The 16,775-nt window shown below is 40.6% G+C and overlaps 2 protein-coding genes across 9 annotated transcripts in view; both read left to right on the forward strand.

Moving 5' to 3' along the window:
- Positions 1 to 5,714, forward strand: part of LOC115128498 (death-associated protein kinase 2-like) — a 32,065-nt gene extending 26,351 nt beyond the window's left edge. For all 3 annotated transcript variants that reach the window (XM_029658373.2, XM_029658372.2, XM_029658371.2), the window contains exons 11-12: positions 3,808 to 3,894; positions 4,397 to 5,714. In XM_029658373.2, the coding sequence (XP_029514233.1) occupies positions 3,808 to 3,894; positions 4,397 to 4,477 (168 nt within the window). In that variant the 3' untranslated portion in view covers positions 4,478 to 5,714. The remainder of the gene's footprint in view (positions 1 to 3,807; positions 3,895 to 4,396) is intronic.
- Positions 5,715 to 6,642: 928 nt separating this feature from the next.
- LOC115128500 (rho guanine nucleotide exchange factor 2-like) overlaps positions 6,643 to 16,775 on the forward strand; it is a 102,679-nt gene continuing 92,546 nt past the window's right edge. For 2 of the 6 annotated variants that reach the window (XM_029658380.2, XM_029658379.2), the window contains exon 1: positions 6,643 to 6,874. The gene's annotated coding sequence lies outside the window, so the exon portion shown is untranslated. The remainder of the gene's footprint in view (positions 6,875 to 16,775) is intronic. The other 4 variants (XM_029658374.2, XM_029658375.2, XM_029658376.2 and 1 more) reach the window with 2 other exon arrangements.

Raw genomic sequence — 16,775 nt, forward strand, 5'->3', positions numbered from 1 at the left:
ACTGGTTGCATCACTGCCTGGTATGGCAACTGCTCGGCCTCCGACCGCCAGGCACTACAGAGGGTAGTGCGAACGGCCCAGTATATCACTGGGGCCAAGCTTCCTGCCATCCAGGACCTCAAAGACTCCAGCCACCCTAGTCATAGACTGTTCTCCATGCTACCACACGGCAAGTGGTACCGGAGCACCAAGTTTAGGTCCAAGAGGCTTCTAAACAACTTCTTCTCCCAAGCCTTAAGACTCCTGAACATCTAGTCAAATATCTACCCAGACTATTCGCATTGCCCCCCCTCCCCTCTCCACACCACTGCCACTCTTTGTTGTCATCTATGCATATCACTTTAATTAAGCATTTCACTGTAAGGTCTACACCTGTTGTATTTGCCGCATGTGACTAATACAATTTGATTTGATTTGATAATTGCATTGTTTGCTCTATAACCTGTTAGTTCAGATGCCTTGCAGCGTGATATATAGGCATAAGGCTGAGACAATAAGAAGACAGTGGCAGAATAAATTAATCACAAAACCAGAGTGCAACATCTGTCTGGTGAAGTCCACAAAGCATATTAGATGTAACAAACAGTTACATGGCATACAGCATGGTCAATCAAGTTAATGTTACCGACATTTTCAGACTACTAAACAACTATTGACTTAGAACACCAGAGAGTTACCGCAAGTCGCAAAAAGAAAACAGGAGCTTCCGCCACTATTCCAGCACCATATCAAATCAAACTTTGCCACATGCGCCGAATATAGCAAGTGTAGACTTTACCGTGAAATGCTTACTTACAAACCCTTAACCAACAGTGCAGTTCCAGAACTTCAACATTTTCAACAGCATCACATCATCTATGCTTAAGTCTAATACAGTGACAAGTAAAAGATTCAAAAACAAGTATTTGTTTTTTGTTTTTTTCTGGGGGGGAAGTCTGGCTTCCCTTGGCATCCATGCCACTGAATTTCACCATACCAGGGTGACATCCAAGACTTGGATCCCTAATCACATGACGTTGGTTAGGGCTTCTTACTTTTCTTCTGTTTTTTTATGTATTTTTTTACCCACTTTTTTCTCCACAATTTCGTGGTATCCAATTGGTAGTAGTTACAGTCTTGTCTCATCGCTGCAACTCCCGTACGGACTCGGGAGAGGCGAAGGTCGAGAGCCATGCGTCCTCCGAAACACAACCCAACCAAGCCGCACTGCTTCTTGACACAATGCCCATCCAACCCGGAAGCCAGCTGCACCAATGTGTTGGAGGAAACACTGTACACCTTTAATGGAGGGACTTTTTCTTATCATATTCGCAGCCTGAAATATTTCGCTGGCAGAAATACTGAGCAGACCGAAATATTGAACAGGCCTTGTTCAATATCCTTGCTCTGCAAGGAGTAATGATAGCCTACCAAGGTGCACCTGTGTAATGAGCATACTGTTTAATCAGCTTCTTGATATTCCACACCTGTCAGGTGGATTGATTATCTTGGCAAAAGAGAAATGCTAACTAACAGGGATGTAAACAAATGTGTGCAAATAATTTGAGAGAAATAAGATAAAAACAGATAAAAATACATATTATGGAACAGCCGGGACTGTGAAGCAACACAAACATAGGCACAGACACATACATACACAGACATGATAACATATGCACTATACACACACATACACGTATGGATTTTGTGTTGTAGTTATGCGGTAGTACCAAGGCAGCAGCTACACTTCCTGGGGTCCAGCCAAATTAAGGCAGTTATACAATTTTTAAAACATTACAATACATTCATAACAGATTTCACAACACAAGTGTGTGCCCTCAGGACCCTACTCCACTACCACATATCTACAATACAAAATCCATACATGTATGTGTGTGTATAGTGCGTATGTTATCATGTCTGTGTATGTATGTGTCTGTGCCTATGTTTGTTTTGCTTCACAGTCCCGGCTGTTCCATAATATGTTTTTTATTTTAACATTTTTATTTCACCTTTATTTAAGCAGGTAGGCCAGTTGAGAACAAGTTCTCATTTACAACTGTGACCTGGCCAAGATAAAGCAAAGCAGTGCGACAAAAACAACAACACAGAGTTACACATGGGATAAACAAATGTACAGTCAATAACACAATAGAAAATTATAGATACAGTGTGTGCAAATGTAGTAAGATTAGGGAGGTAAGGCAATAAATAGGCCATAGTGGCAAAATAATTACAATTTAGCATTAGCACTGGAGTGATAGATGTACAGATGATGATGTGCAAGTAGAGATACTGGGGTGCAAAAGAGCAAAACTAAATAACAATATGGGGATGAGGTAGTTGGGTGAGCTATTTACAGATGGGCTGTGTACAGGTGTAGTGATCAGTAAGCTGCTCTGACAGCTGATGCTTAAAGTTAGTGAGGGAGATATAAGACTCCAGCTTCAGTGATTTTTGCAATTTGTTCCAGTCATTGGCAGCAGAGAACGGTGGCCAAAGGAGGAGTTGGCTTTGGGGATGACCAGTGAAATATACCTGCTGAACCGCGTGCTACGGTGACCAGTGAGCTGAGATAAGGCGGGGCTTTATCTAGCAAAGACTTATAGATGACCTGGAGCCAGTGGGTTTGGCGACGAATATGAAGCAAGGGCCAGCTGCCGAGAGCATACAGGACATTGTTTTAGAAAATTTGGAAGTACGTCCAACCGCAGACCACGTGTACCATGCCAGCCCAGGACCTCCACATCCGGCTTCTTCACCTATGGGATCGTCTGAGACCAGTCACCCTGACAGCTTGTGAAACTGGGTTTGCACAACCGAAGAATATCTGCACTAACTGTCAGAAACCGTCTCAGGGAAGCTCATCTGCATGCTCGTCGTCCTCACCAGGGCCTGGACCTGACTGCAGTTCAGCGTCGTGGGCAAATGCTCACCTTTGATGGCCAATGGCACGTTGGAGAAGTGTGTACTTCATGGATGAATCCGGTTTCAACTGTACCGGGTAGATGGCAGACGTTGATGTCAACGTTGTTAACAGAGTGCCCTATGGTGGCGGTGGGGCTATGGTATTGGGTAGGCATAAGCTACGGACCACGAACACAATTGCATTTTATTGATGGCAACATTCCACGTGCCACAATCAACAGCCTGACCAACTCTATGCGAAGGAGATGTGTCGCTCTGTATGAGGCAAATGGTGGCCACACCAGATACTGACTGGTTTTCTGATCCATGCCCCTACCTTTTTTTTTACAGTATCTGTGACCAACAGATGCATATCTGTATTCCCATTCATGTGAAATCCAGAGATTGCGGTCTTATTAATTTATTTCAATTGGTTAGAGTGTTGGGCCAGTAACCAAAAGGTTTCTGGATCGAATCCCCGAGCTGACAAGGTAAAAATCTGTCATTCTGCCCCTGAGCAAGTCAGTTCACCCCGGGCGCCGAAGACGTGGATGTCAATTAAGGCAGCCCCCAGCACCTCTCTGATTCAGAGGGGTTGGGTTAAATGCGGAAGACACATTTCAGTTTAATATTTTCAGTTGGACAACTGACTAGGTATCCCCATTTCCCCAATTGACTGATTTCATTATATGAACTATAACTCGGTAAAATCTTTGAAATGGTTGCATGTTGCATTTATTTTTCTTCAGTGTACCTTGAGAAGCAGGGTGTATACATCGTAGTGTCAAATAACACGGCCTTTTTCTGTCTATAATATCTGACTCTTATGTTCCCGTCTCCTCGACATCCTCCTCCTTTCTTTCTCTTTTCATATCTCCTTTCCTCTGCTTTCTTTCTTTCTTGTTTTCTTTCTCTCTCTAGATGTCATACAACATGGTATGGGTGTGCAACCGGCTGCATCGACTGAAGATGCTATGTAAGACTAGTGCACTGGTGGACGAGGAACTGGTGAGTAAGGCAGCCATGACAGTTTAACTAAGAGTTACACTTGAACGAAACCCATTACATTATTTTAATAAAGAGTGCCCCCTATTTTAACCTCTATTGCTAAAAATGCAATTAATAGCAAAACATTTCCAGGCTTTGAAAACACAGGTAATATAGCCTACTGTATCATTAACTCATGGCTTATCATCCAGGCTTTGCTAATCTCTTTTATTGTGTTGGGTGATATCATCAGAAGTTGAAATGCAGGCCAAATATTTGAGTAGAATGAGTGAGGAAAATCACATAAATAAATAAAAAGGGAGGGGGAAGTAGAAAACATTGCAAAGAACTTGACTGTATTCAAATACAAGCAATGTTGTACATGCACCATAGTTGCTGGAACCATTCTGGAAAGAACAATGTGAAAGAAAATAACCGAGCCAGCACACTATGATTTGTGTCTGCCCTATAGTGTGAGTCAGGTAAAAGAGAACTAACCTACTATATCTCTCCTCGTCATCAGAGACAGTGTGAGAGTGACCAGGAGGACACGGAGACCAAGCCATCATCTCTCATTCGCCGGCGACTCAGCAGCAGTTCATAGACTCGTCCATCAGGTGGGAGTGCTGCATCAAGCTGCAGTGCATACTTCCCGTAACAGTGACCCAACCAAGCCTACAGTATTTGCCCTCCCCCTTTACCAGACCTCGAGGGAGGGTAAGACCAAGACACAGGCTGACACAAGCGCTGGGCACACAAGAAGGAATTTTCAGGCTCTATGTCCCTACATGAGACTTTTCCCTGATGAAGTGGAATGGAATCTACAGAACAATTGTTGCCTATCAAACTATTTCCCGAAAGGCCTGTCAAGGCATAGTTTTAGGCTCAATGCACTTCAGGTGGATTGAAAGTGGTGGAGGTATTTCTACTAAGAGCACAAATACAAGTGTGTGATGGCTTCTGTGAGTGAGAAGTCATATAATAAGGCTCTCGATTGGGTAAAACACAAGAAAACCCAGCATGACTTGTTTTTCGAGCTTTGCTCAGTATTTCTGTGGTTTATTGCATGTTTTATGGTGCTTTTGCAGTTGTAAAGGTCAACTGATAGCAGGCGGTGACAATATTGTTCTTATGGTGAAGTTACTGATTTGGGGATGTACAGTATTGGATTGCACCATGTAGGGTGTTTAAACCTGAGGCATATCTGTATATCTAGTATTTTCCCCTAAAGGGTGGATGGAAATTGAACAGAAACCTCAGAATTTAGTAGGTTTTAGTCTTCCAAATGTGTTTTTGACTATTTTACTAAGCTTCCATTACATTGCCAAATATGAATATATTATGTTATATACAGTATAATACAATTATACAATATAATGCTATACAATATCTATATCGTAGTGTCCTAAAAATGATTACCAAGTGTTCTTGTATTGTACATGCATGATGGACAAATGTTTCAAGATAACTAACCAGTATAAATGGCACAGCAAATCAACTTTTAACGGTTCTACTCATAGAAATAGGACGAAGAAGGAATTCCAGTTCTGTGTTTCTACTAATTCAATACTGACTTCCTGCATACAGTGAATACTCTGAACACTCCATGCTCTACTGAACCAGTAGCATTACTGACACGATCATACAGTAATACCTGACAAATAATGTGACATGTTGGTCGATTAATTGTATTTTTGTGAGAATTGTTTTTGTTTTCTGTTTCTCAAAGAAGTTTCAGAATTGACATGTTTTTGTTTTATTTTATCATAACCTTTATCATAATACCTAACGACTGTCCGTGTTAAGTGTGGTTCTTTTAAATAAAATAACATTGTTGTCAACAGGTTTTGTGAATACATTTTGGAATCATCCCCCTTGCAAACTTTTAAAATCATAGGGAATGGAAAAATAGTGCAGGCCATTCTTTTTAATCATCTCTTAATGTTCTTGGACCAGAGCTTTTCACCTCTGCACTAGTTTACCTCTGCAATGTGTCATTGGTGTTCTGACTTCTGTTATTATTAAGTAGCATCCATCCCTCAAAAAAGTGTTTTGGTAAATAGGAGCGTGACGATTGTGTAATAACCCAGTATTGAAGCTGTACACTATTTTGAGGATTTTTCCATTAAAATAGATTAATTTGTTTATTAAAAAACGACCTATCTGATGAGCGCAGATTGGGTTTCCAACCGGTTCCCTACAGTCTTGTCGCCCTCTGCAGGAGCAAACCATAAAGCACAGAAACGCATACATGGATTGGGTCATCAATGATCTGACGTGAGATTAACAAGACAGAAATAAACTAGTTAATTGATACCCTAATGTGGTCCATTATAAATTTGAAAGTTGATATAATAAATAGTCTCATGAAATGCCTAGGCGTATACTAAAGTAGTCTAGGCCTACAGGAATACACTTCTGTGAGCGATAAAGCATTTTGGAATAGAATTTGAATCTATAACATCATTTTTTTTACATGGGCTACTATGAAAGAGTCGACAAAAAAACAAAACATGAACAATATAACAACATTTCAAGGTGCACAACATGTGATGTTCACTTAATGTCTGAATCATATCAATCGGTAATCAAGCAGTAAATTGAAATACAAATAAAGTAGCATTTGTTTTATTTATTAATTTAGCAAAATTCCAAAAGCGTTCTCTTTTTTAATTACCCAATGATTTGTAATAAACTCGTCGAATAAAAGGTGCATTAGTGCGTTTGAGTCGAGAGGAGGGAGTTACGGTTCTCGTTTGAAAGCCAAGGGGCAACACAAAAAGAAAGTCTTTGGCAACACTCCTGAGACGGGACAACAAGCAAATAACAGTAGACTTCGTGTAAGCATTCGACCTGCAAAACGTTTGGCAGTATTCTCAAGAATCAGTCGAGTTGTTGTTTTGAAGCAAGTTTCCTTTTGGACCGCTTGGAATAGGTTTCTTTTCTCTGGAACTATTGGTTCCTCGCGCAGAAGCGGATTGGTTCAAACCCAAGAAGAAAGGTAAAAACCGCCGACAGAACTTCTTATTCAAAATATCAATACGAAAAACGTTTATATGCCCCTAAAGTATTTGATCAACTAAAGCAGTAGTCCAGTTGTATTTCAGTCAGCGAATGTTTCGTGGAGTCAGATGCGAGCATCTTCCATCAAAAACGTTAATTAGTCTAATTTTATTCCCATTTGCGTTGGTATAACCAAAGTCTTCATGACCACATTGTGGCGTTATTATCTTACATACAATTATACTGTAGCCTAATTATTACATTGTATGCAATATACTACTACATGCTTTCCTCTCAATTTAGAGGTCTATAAAATGGCAATGTTTTAACCATTCAGAGCAAACCGTACAGGTGGTTTACACTTAAGTGAAATATCTCCAAATTTACAGACAGACTACACTGCTTGCGTTGCAAATAAATTTAGAAATCTATATTATTCAATTATTGCGCCAACGAGCGTCTGTGTTGCCAAGGGCTAAACTAGAAGTCAGTTCTATTTCTGATGCAGATCGCTCTGCAAGCCCTGCCTCTCCCATTTCCTCATTGGTTTATAGAAGCAGGTACCCACGTGCCATCTCCTCATTGGTTATGCCCATGTGGGTGACTGAAAGACGAACGAGATCGGTGGCGGTAATGCACCTAATTTATGATAATATAAAGTCAAGAGAAGAAAAAGCCTAGGAGGAGAGATGACTAGAAACAATTCTGTTGACCGTTTTATGTGTGGATTAATTGTCGGCGTGGAGGACCTTGTGCATTTCAGGTAAAATAACAACTCAATGTTTATATCACAGAATAAATTAGCTGGCAACAGCAAGCTATCTAAATAGGACAAATTAGCTAGCAAGTGCAAGCTAGTTAAATTGCTATAAAGGTTTCATGCTTTTCAACCTGTCCCCAAATTACTGTAATTGGTTCAGAGTTTATTTTGATATTTTAACCTGCGTGTCGTGATCACGTTGGGTTTGGGGGGACAAAATAAATTCATGCACGATGGCGCAGCGTGCAGCTGGTTTGGGTTCCGTGTTATACAGAACAAAAATATAAACGCAACATGTAAAGTGTTGGTTTTATGAGCTGAAATAAAAGATCCCAGAAATGTTCAATACACACGTATTTCTCACACATTTGTTTATACCCCTGTTAGTGACAATTTCTCCTTTGCTAAAATAATCCACCACCTGATAGGTGTAGCATATCAAGAAGCTGATTAAACAGCATGATCATTACATAGGTGCAACTTGTGCTGGTGACAATAAAAGGCCATTCTAAAATATGCAGTTTGGTCACACAACACAATGCCACAGATGTCTCAAGTTCAGAGGGAGTGTGCAATTGGCATGCTGACTGCAGGAATGTCTACCAGAGCTGTTGCCAGAGATTTAAATGTTCTCTACCATAAGCTGCCTCCAACATAGTCTTTTAGAGAATTTGTCAGTACGTCCAACCTGTGTCACAACCGCAGACCACGTGTATGGCGTCGTGTGGGCGAGCGGTTTGCTAAATGTCAAAGTTGTGAACAGAGTGCCCCATGGTGGGATTTGTGGTATGTGCAGGCATAAGTTGCGGACAACAAACACAATTGTATTTTATCGATGGCAATTTGAATGCACATTACCCATAAGCACTCTGTTACGTTCCACTGGATGTCATGCATTTCAATGGGGAGGTCCACAATGGAGTGGAAACGCAACACTCTGTTGCGAGACGGATGCTACATACTTTTACATTTTCCAAACTTTGCGTCGTCTTCAGTCCAGCCAGAGCCGTTGAAGAACGCAGAAGATGAAAATATGTGGTTTTGGCTTTATGGGATAGCTAGCAGCTTCTAAAAAGATTACCCGTTCCTATAAGTGAGTAATGTTAAATAATACACATTGGCTGCTAAGCCAATTCTATGGTATCTTCCTCCTAGATTTTAGCTAGCTAGCTACTCTGCAGTGCAAGCTATTTTCACTTGCTGTGAAGTTTGAAAAACCAGTTGAGGGGAAAAGTAACTAAACAAAACATGTTCTATTATCACCTGAAACAATATATTTATCCTGTCTTGAATGATAAGGCCATATTTTGCATTCTCCCAAAATAAATCTGATCTCTGAGAGTTAGGCTTTCCTCTTGCATTACAAACACTACACTTGTCTGTTCAGTAGCGGGGCAAGACTCCTTGAAGAAGATGCACGGTGTAATGAAATATGTCACGATGTAAACTGGGCATAATGGACGAATGGAGACAGATCCACAGTCTCTGACCCGATTTTATCATGGGGGACAATAAACCATAGGTGCTGGAGACATAAAGTAGTTGTCCACCTGTTCAGAACACCAGTAAAACATAGCATTAGGAATACATGAGGCTAGACTTTATTTATCTGTTATTTTACCAGGTAAGTTGACTGAGAACACATTCTCATTTGCAGCAACAACCTGGGGAATAGTTACAGGGGAGAGGAGGAATGAGCCAATTGTAACCTGGGGATTATTAGGTGACCATGATGGTTTGAGGGCCAGATTGGGAATTTAGCCAGGACACCGGGGTAAACACCCCTACTCTTACAATAAGTGCCATAACATCCCATCCGAAAGACAGCACCCTACAGTGTATAGGGTGCCCTGGGGAATTGGGATATTTTTTTAGACCAGAGAAAAGAGTGCCTCCTACTGGCCCTCCAATACCATTTCCAGCAGCATCTGGTCTCCCATCCAGGAACTGACCAGAACCAACCCTGTTTAGCTTCAGAAGCAAGCCAACAGTGGTATGCAGGGTGGTATGCTGCTGGCTGTTAGTTTCACAGCAACAACTCGGCTCTGCTCTTAGACTCATACCCCATTCACACAGAGAACTGTAAAGTACCTTCCTTTTGCAGATTTAGAATTGTGGGAGCATAAATAAGGGGTTTGAAAAATGTGCATGACTCAGACTTTGACCTAGTAGTGTATATGCAGCAACTGTATTAGCAGCCCTTGTGTCTGACTGTCCTTATTTCCGTCCTAAGGAGATTAGCTAATGAATGATGGAAGTCATATGGAGGTAAAGAGAATTCAAGACCCTTTAGCCATCTTTAGAGGATAGAGGACAATCAGTAGATGGTCACACTCAATGTTCAGTTAAGGATGTACAGTACCAGTCAAAAGTTTGGACACACCTACTCATTGAAGGGTTTTTCTTTATTTTTACTATTTTCCACATTGTAGAATAATAGTGAAGACATCAAAACTATGAAATAAGACAAGGAATCATGTAGTAACCAAAACATTAAAAAAAAAATCTAAATATATTCGTATATTCTTCAAAGTAGCCACCCTATGCCTTGATGACTGCTTTGCACGCTCTTGGCATTCTCTCAACCAGCTTCATGAGGAATGCTTTTCCAACAGTCTTGAAGGAGTTCCCACATATGCTGAGCACTTGTTGGCAGCTTTTCCTTCACTCTGCGGTCCAACTCATCCCAAACCATCTCAATTGTGTTGAGGCTGGGTGATTGTGGAGGCCAGGTCATCTGATACAGCACTCCATCACTCTCCTTGGTCAAATAGCCCTTATACAGCCTGGAGGTGTGTTGGGTCAGTGTCCTGTTGAAAACAAATGATAGTCCAACCAGTCCACCTGGCCGTGCTGCTGCTCCAGTTTCAACTGTTCTGCCTGTGATTATTATTATTTGACCATGCTGGTCATTTATGAACACTTGAACATCTTGGCCATGTTCTGTTATAATCTCCACCCGGCACAGCCAGAAGAGGACTGGCCACCCCACATAGCCTGGTTCCTCTCTAGGTTTCTTCCTAGGTTTTGGCCTTTCTAGGGAGTTTTTCCTAGCCACCATGCTTCTACACCTGCATTGCTTGCTGTTTGGGGTTTTAGGCTGAGTTTCTGTACAGCACTTTGAGATATCAGCTGATGTACGAAGGGCTATATAAATACATTTTATTTTATTTGATAGTCCCACTAGGCACAAACCAGATGGGATGGAGTATTGTGGCAGAATGCTGTGGTAGCCATGCAATTCAGGTGTTCCTTGAATTCTAAATAAATCAACAACAGTGTCACCGGCAAAGCACTATCACACCACCTCCTCCATGCTTCACAGTGGGAACCACGCATGCGGGGAGCATCTGTTTAACTATCTAAAAATTGGATTCATCAGACCAAAGGACAGATGTCCACCTGTCTAATGTCCATTGCTTGTGTTTCCCTAACAAGGCACACCTGTTACTTGAAATGCATTCCAGGTGACTACCTCATGAAGCTGGTTGAGAGAATGCCAATCATGTGCGAAGCTGTCATCAAGGCAAGGGGTGGCTACTTTGAAGAATCTCAAATAGAAAATATATTTTGATTTGTTAAACACTTTTTGGTTCCTACATGATTCCTTGTGTTATTGCATAGTTTTGATGTCTTCACTATTCTACAATGTAGAACATTGTAAAGAAAAACCATTGAATGAGTAGGTGTGTCCAAACTTTTGTCTGGTACTGTGCTTAGGACTTCTGATGCAGGTCCATCTGTGAGAGGTGGATGAAAGGTGGAGTTATGGAATTTGATAGGAAAGAGAAGAGGAGAATAAGAACAATGTTGTGTGGTAGCATTTCTTTTACACTTTGAATGTAAAAATGGCTAATCTATTTTCCTAACTTCAACTGTCTTTGTTTTATTTCCAGAATAACACAGGGATTGAATTAGGCCGGTGCCTTTGGCACTCCCAAGATAAATTAGGGAAGCACCATGAATGTTGAAATATTAACGTTAGCACCCCCATAGGCGTAAAGGATATCAGTCAACCGTTAGCTCTCTCGAGTCGATTTGTAATTCAGTCCCTGGTTTGATATTTTCCCACAATCGTCCTTGGCATTAGAACTAAAAATGTAGCCTGGCTAATTGCATATCTGTTTGTGCTGTCTTGCCAACTCCTATGGTCATTGTCATGCTATACAGCATAACAGGTCTGGGACATTAAGTTACCTCTGTACCAAATGCCCTCCAGGGATACTCTCAAAAGAAGCTCCTGGTGTCTTCTTTCGCTTCACCCTCATGAATAGGCAGAAAGAGTAGGAGACAAAAAGGGGAGAGCGGGGGAGGGAGGGAAGCAGGTGTTTATGGTGTGGGGATGAGTGAGTGACATGAGATGGGGGGGGGGGGTGGAAAGATGATGTAGGAAGACTGAGGGACAGAGAGATTGAAAAGACTGGCAGGACAGACTGAGAGAAGGTAAGAGGTGCAGTTGTCTGTCTTACTGGCCACTGTTAATTATACCCCTTTTTGTCTTTCTATTTGGGTCTAAGTCTATAGGGGCCAAAACTTCAGCATGTGATGACAAGTGTAGTTGGCAGCTATGTCAATTCAAGAAGTCAGATGCAACCATGTCAGTGAGATTGTGCCTTTATTTCTTAGAGCAGTGTTAGGGTCTGCACCAAGGCTAGTAGTAGTAGGTGGCTAGTGCATAAAAGTAGTATAAAGTAATTTAGAGTTTAAAAAGTACTCAAACCAATAAATAATGTGGTAACAGTGGGTTTAAAAAAATATTTTTTTGTACTTGTACCAGAATTTAACCTGGTATCAAATGGAGCACGGTGCTTGTTTTAATGAATCCTCAAGAAACCAAAAGCTGATTTGTTAATACAAATATTATGCACTTATCAGTTTACCATGTAATTTTGAAGAGACTACCAGGTAAATAGTGGACTAACGAGGAATAAGGAAAATTGAAAATGTACTCAATGTATTGAATAGACATCATTTTATTGAATAGAGGGACTTAAGAACATGTCTTTCAACTTGAGTGGCCAACTATATTTACTTGTGTTTTGATGCTTTGGTTGCCCAAAGAAACTATTCAAACTTGTTTGCTGAACACTGTTCGGAGCTTTGTGTCCTGTCACTGTGTCATGCACCTGCATTCTTAATAGACATATTACTGTACACACCATCTTTCTTTCTGTAGTGGGCTGTTGCCTCATGTGTGAATACACTTTCAGATAAATATTGACGTACACCTAGACATGTCCAGTATACTTGCAGACTTTTCACTCTGTCACATACACAAACGTGTGCGGACAAAAATTAATTGACTCAGAGTTTAATGCTGACGTAGTCGCTGACCCATCAAACTCCCTATTGTTTTCCATGTTTGCTCTATGGGCTTGAACAAGGATAGGGCGGGAGAGAGCAGGAATATGACAATTGGATATGATGGAGAGTATTGTTAGAGGAAGACTGGGAGATATACACTGAGTGCACAAAACATTAGGAACACCTTCCAAATATTGAGTTGCATCCCCCTTTGCCATCAGAACAGCCTCAATTTGTTGAGGCGTGGACTCTACAAGATGTTGAAAGTGTTCCACAGGGATGCTGGCCCATGTTGACTCCAATGCTTCCCACAGTTGTCAAGTTGGATGGATGTCCTGGATGTAGACCATTCTTCATACACACGGGAAACTGTTCAGCTTGAATAACCCAGCAGTGTTGCAGTTTTTGACACACTCAACCCAGTGCGTTTGGCACCTACCATACCCCGTTCACTTAAATCTTTTGACTTGCCCATTCACCCCCTGATTGGGACACATACACAATCCATGCCTCAATTGTCTCAAGGCTTAAAAATCCTTTGTTAACTGGTCTCCTGCCCTTCACCTACAATGCAATCAGTTAATACCTTTTAGTGAAAGAAGATATCCTGCAGACTTACCGTTATTATAGAGGTTTATACTTGTGACTAATTTGAAGTATTGTCTGTGTATTTGGTAAAAAATAAAAAATAAAAAAATGGGGCCAAAACACAGCATTACGAAACTTAATATCCATTACGGCTTGAAATCGAAGAATAGAGGGAGGAATAAGGAGAAAGGAATGAGGTGGGAGAGGGAAGAAAAACAGCTGTGGGAGTGAGGTTGCGAAAAAGAAAGTGATGAAGTATAGCCTACGTTTTGATGACAACTATGCTGGTAAATCAAATGTTGATATTGAGTTTTGTATTGGTTGTGAAACTGTTGAAAAGAGTGATGTGATTGACGTGAATGGTGCTCGTGTTGTAATGGGATTACAAATGTTATTCAAGGACTGTGAGGGGGTTATGCTATGGCAGTATAATGGATAATGTTGTGACGTGTGTGTTTTTAGTTAGTGTCATTGTATTAATGTTCTGGTAGTGTTGTTAAAGTTGTGGAATCTACATAATTTGCTATTGATTTTCCTATTGATTTCGTTGGTGTTATCATAACTTTTTGATGTTGAATACTATGTTTTTAAGTAAACCTTGAGGTCATTCTTTTTAGACCACAAAGGCTAAGGGAAGTTATGTTTGTTTTCATAGCCATGAAAGGGTTGTACAAATGTGAGTGTTAGAAGTTTGTGAAATGTGTTCCTTGTTCTATTGGGTGTGGTGCCATCCAAAGCTAATCTACCTTATCTCAGAAGTGTTTGCCCACTGTGTGATTGCATGGTATAACCCTGTGCTTATGTTGAGGTTCTGCTGATATAGCATGGAAAGCTGTCATCACACACACACACACTGCCTTATAAAGGATATATATATCACATTTTAAGATATGACACAGGTGCAGGCAGTGTTGAAGAAACAAAAGTGTATTTTTTAACCTGTTGAGTGTAGGGGGCAGTATTTTGATGTTTGGATAAAAAACGTACCCAAATGAAACTGCCTATTTCTCAGGCCCAGAATCTAGAATATGCATATAATTGTCAGATTAGGATAGAAAACACTCTAAAGTTTCCAAAACTGTCAAAATATTGTCTGTGAGTATAACGGAGCTGATATTGCAGGTGAAAACCTGAGGAAAATCCAACCCGGAAGTGCTGTTTTTCCTGAAAGCTCTCTGTTCCATTGCCTGCCTTCGCTCCATTTAAAGGGATATCAACCAGATTCCTTTCCCTATGGCTTCCTCATGGCGTGAACAGTCTTTAGATATAGTTTCAGGCTTTTATTTTGAAAAATGAGCGAGAAAGATCACATTGCGTCATTGTATGGCTGGGTGCCAGCAGCGTTTTGCATGCGCAACAGCTTCGAGCAGACATTTTCTCTCCTATTGAAGAAGCTAAAGTCCCGGTTGAAATATTATTGATTATAAATAGTAAAAACAACCTGAGGATTGATTATAAAAAAACATTTGACATGTTTCTACGGACTTTACGGATACTATTTGGAACTTTTGTCTGCCCGGTCTTGACCGCTCGAGCCTGTGGATTTCTGAACATAACGTGCCAAACAAATGGAGGTATTTTGGATATAACAATAACCTTTATGGAACAAAAGGAACATTTATTTTGTAACTGGGAGTCTTGTGAGTGCAAACACCCGAAGATCATCAAAGGTAAGCAATTCATTTTATTGATTTTCTGACTTTTGTGACCAATCTACTTGGCTGCTAGCTGTTTGTAATGTTTTGTCTGCTGAGAGAGATGTCCTTACATAAACGCTTGGTATACTTTCGCCGAAAAGCTTTTTTGAAATCTGAAACGCCAGGTGGATTAACAACAAGCTAAGCTGTGTTCTGCTATATTGCACTTGTGATTCCATGAAAATTAAATATTTGTAGTAATTTAATTTGAATTTGGCGCTCTGCAATTCAGCGGATGTTGACGAAAATGATCCCGGTAACGGGATGGGTGCATCAAGAATTTAAACGGGCAGGCAAACGACTGGCCAAGGCAGGCAGGGGTCAATAATCCAGAGAGGGTGTAAGGCACTGGAACAGCAGTCAGGGTCAGGTCAGGCAGATCCAGAGTAGAGGCAAAGGTACAGGATGGCAGGCAGGCTCAGGGCAGGCAGTAAAGGTAAAAAACCGGCATACTAGAAAACATGGAAAATAGCAAAGACAGGAGCAAGGGAAAACGCTGGTAGGTTTGAACGAACAAAACAAACTGGCACAGACAGACAGAAAACACTGGGATAGTGGGGAAGATGAGCCACACCTGGAGGGGGGTGGAGACAAGCACAAGGACAGGTCAAACAGATCAGGGCGTGACGGTATACACACCGGCTAAACTCATAAACACCAATATAAGTACACTGTGTAGTACACAAGCTCACTCCCAAAGACATGAATAAACATAGTTGTGGTTATACAATTGGAGGCATTCTTAACCTGTATTGCAGTACAGAAAAAATTGTTCCTAAATGTGGATGTAACTGCACTGTCTTGGGCATATTTCACTACAGAAGTTATTGTAAGATAACTTGTCATCATCCTGCTAGAGGTCTGTCACATTTTAATGATGTGTGGATGCTATAGCAAATTACCAATAAGGAACCTTTTTAAAGCCCCCAACTGTAGTTGTAGATTCTTTACGTCAGGTGAAGTCTGTGCATCTGTGAGTGTATTTGTGTGTGTTGACTCATTTTCATTTATTGCACTTTACCCACTATTTTATAACATTGATAACAAGGTAGCCAAACTTAATGTACTTCAATTATTCTTGTTTTTTTTCTTGATTATCTATTGCTGTACTTGATGTATAATTGTATTAAGTAGATAATAATGGATACATTGTATTGAATCAGTTTTGACCTTCATTGGATCTTTTTAAGTAGTATTTACCTCCAATTCATTGGGGAGACGGACAGTGGTTGGGAGGACAAACGATGAGGCCTACATCAACATACAAATTCCTTGTAGGACAAGTTAATCATCTATATCCATCCATTTTATGATGGGGGGAATAAGAAAGTATTCAGCAGATATCCTGGGAGGTCAATGATTGATACTGACAGCATGGGATGTTATACAAATCGGATAAAAAAAAAACATTTTATTTGTCACATGCCTCGTAAAACAACAGGTGTAGACTAACATTGAAATGATTACTTACGGGCCCTTCCAACAATGCAGTTAGAAAAAAACAAAAACAAGGAATAAATACACAATGAGAAACAATAACTTTGCTGTAT

Source organism: Oncorhynchus nerka, linkage group LG4 (genome assembly GCF_034236695.1).
Source record: "Oncorhynchus nerka isolate Pitt River linkage group LG4, Oner_Uvic_2.0, whole genome shotgun sequence".
Taxonomy (NCBI): domain Eukaryota; kingdom Metazoa; phylum Chordata; class Actinopteri; order Salmoniformes; family Salmonidae; genus Oncorhynchus; species Oncorhynchus nerka.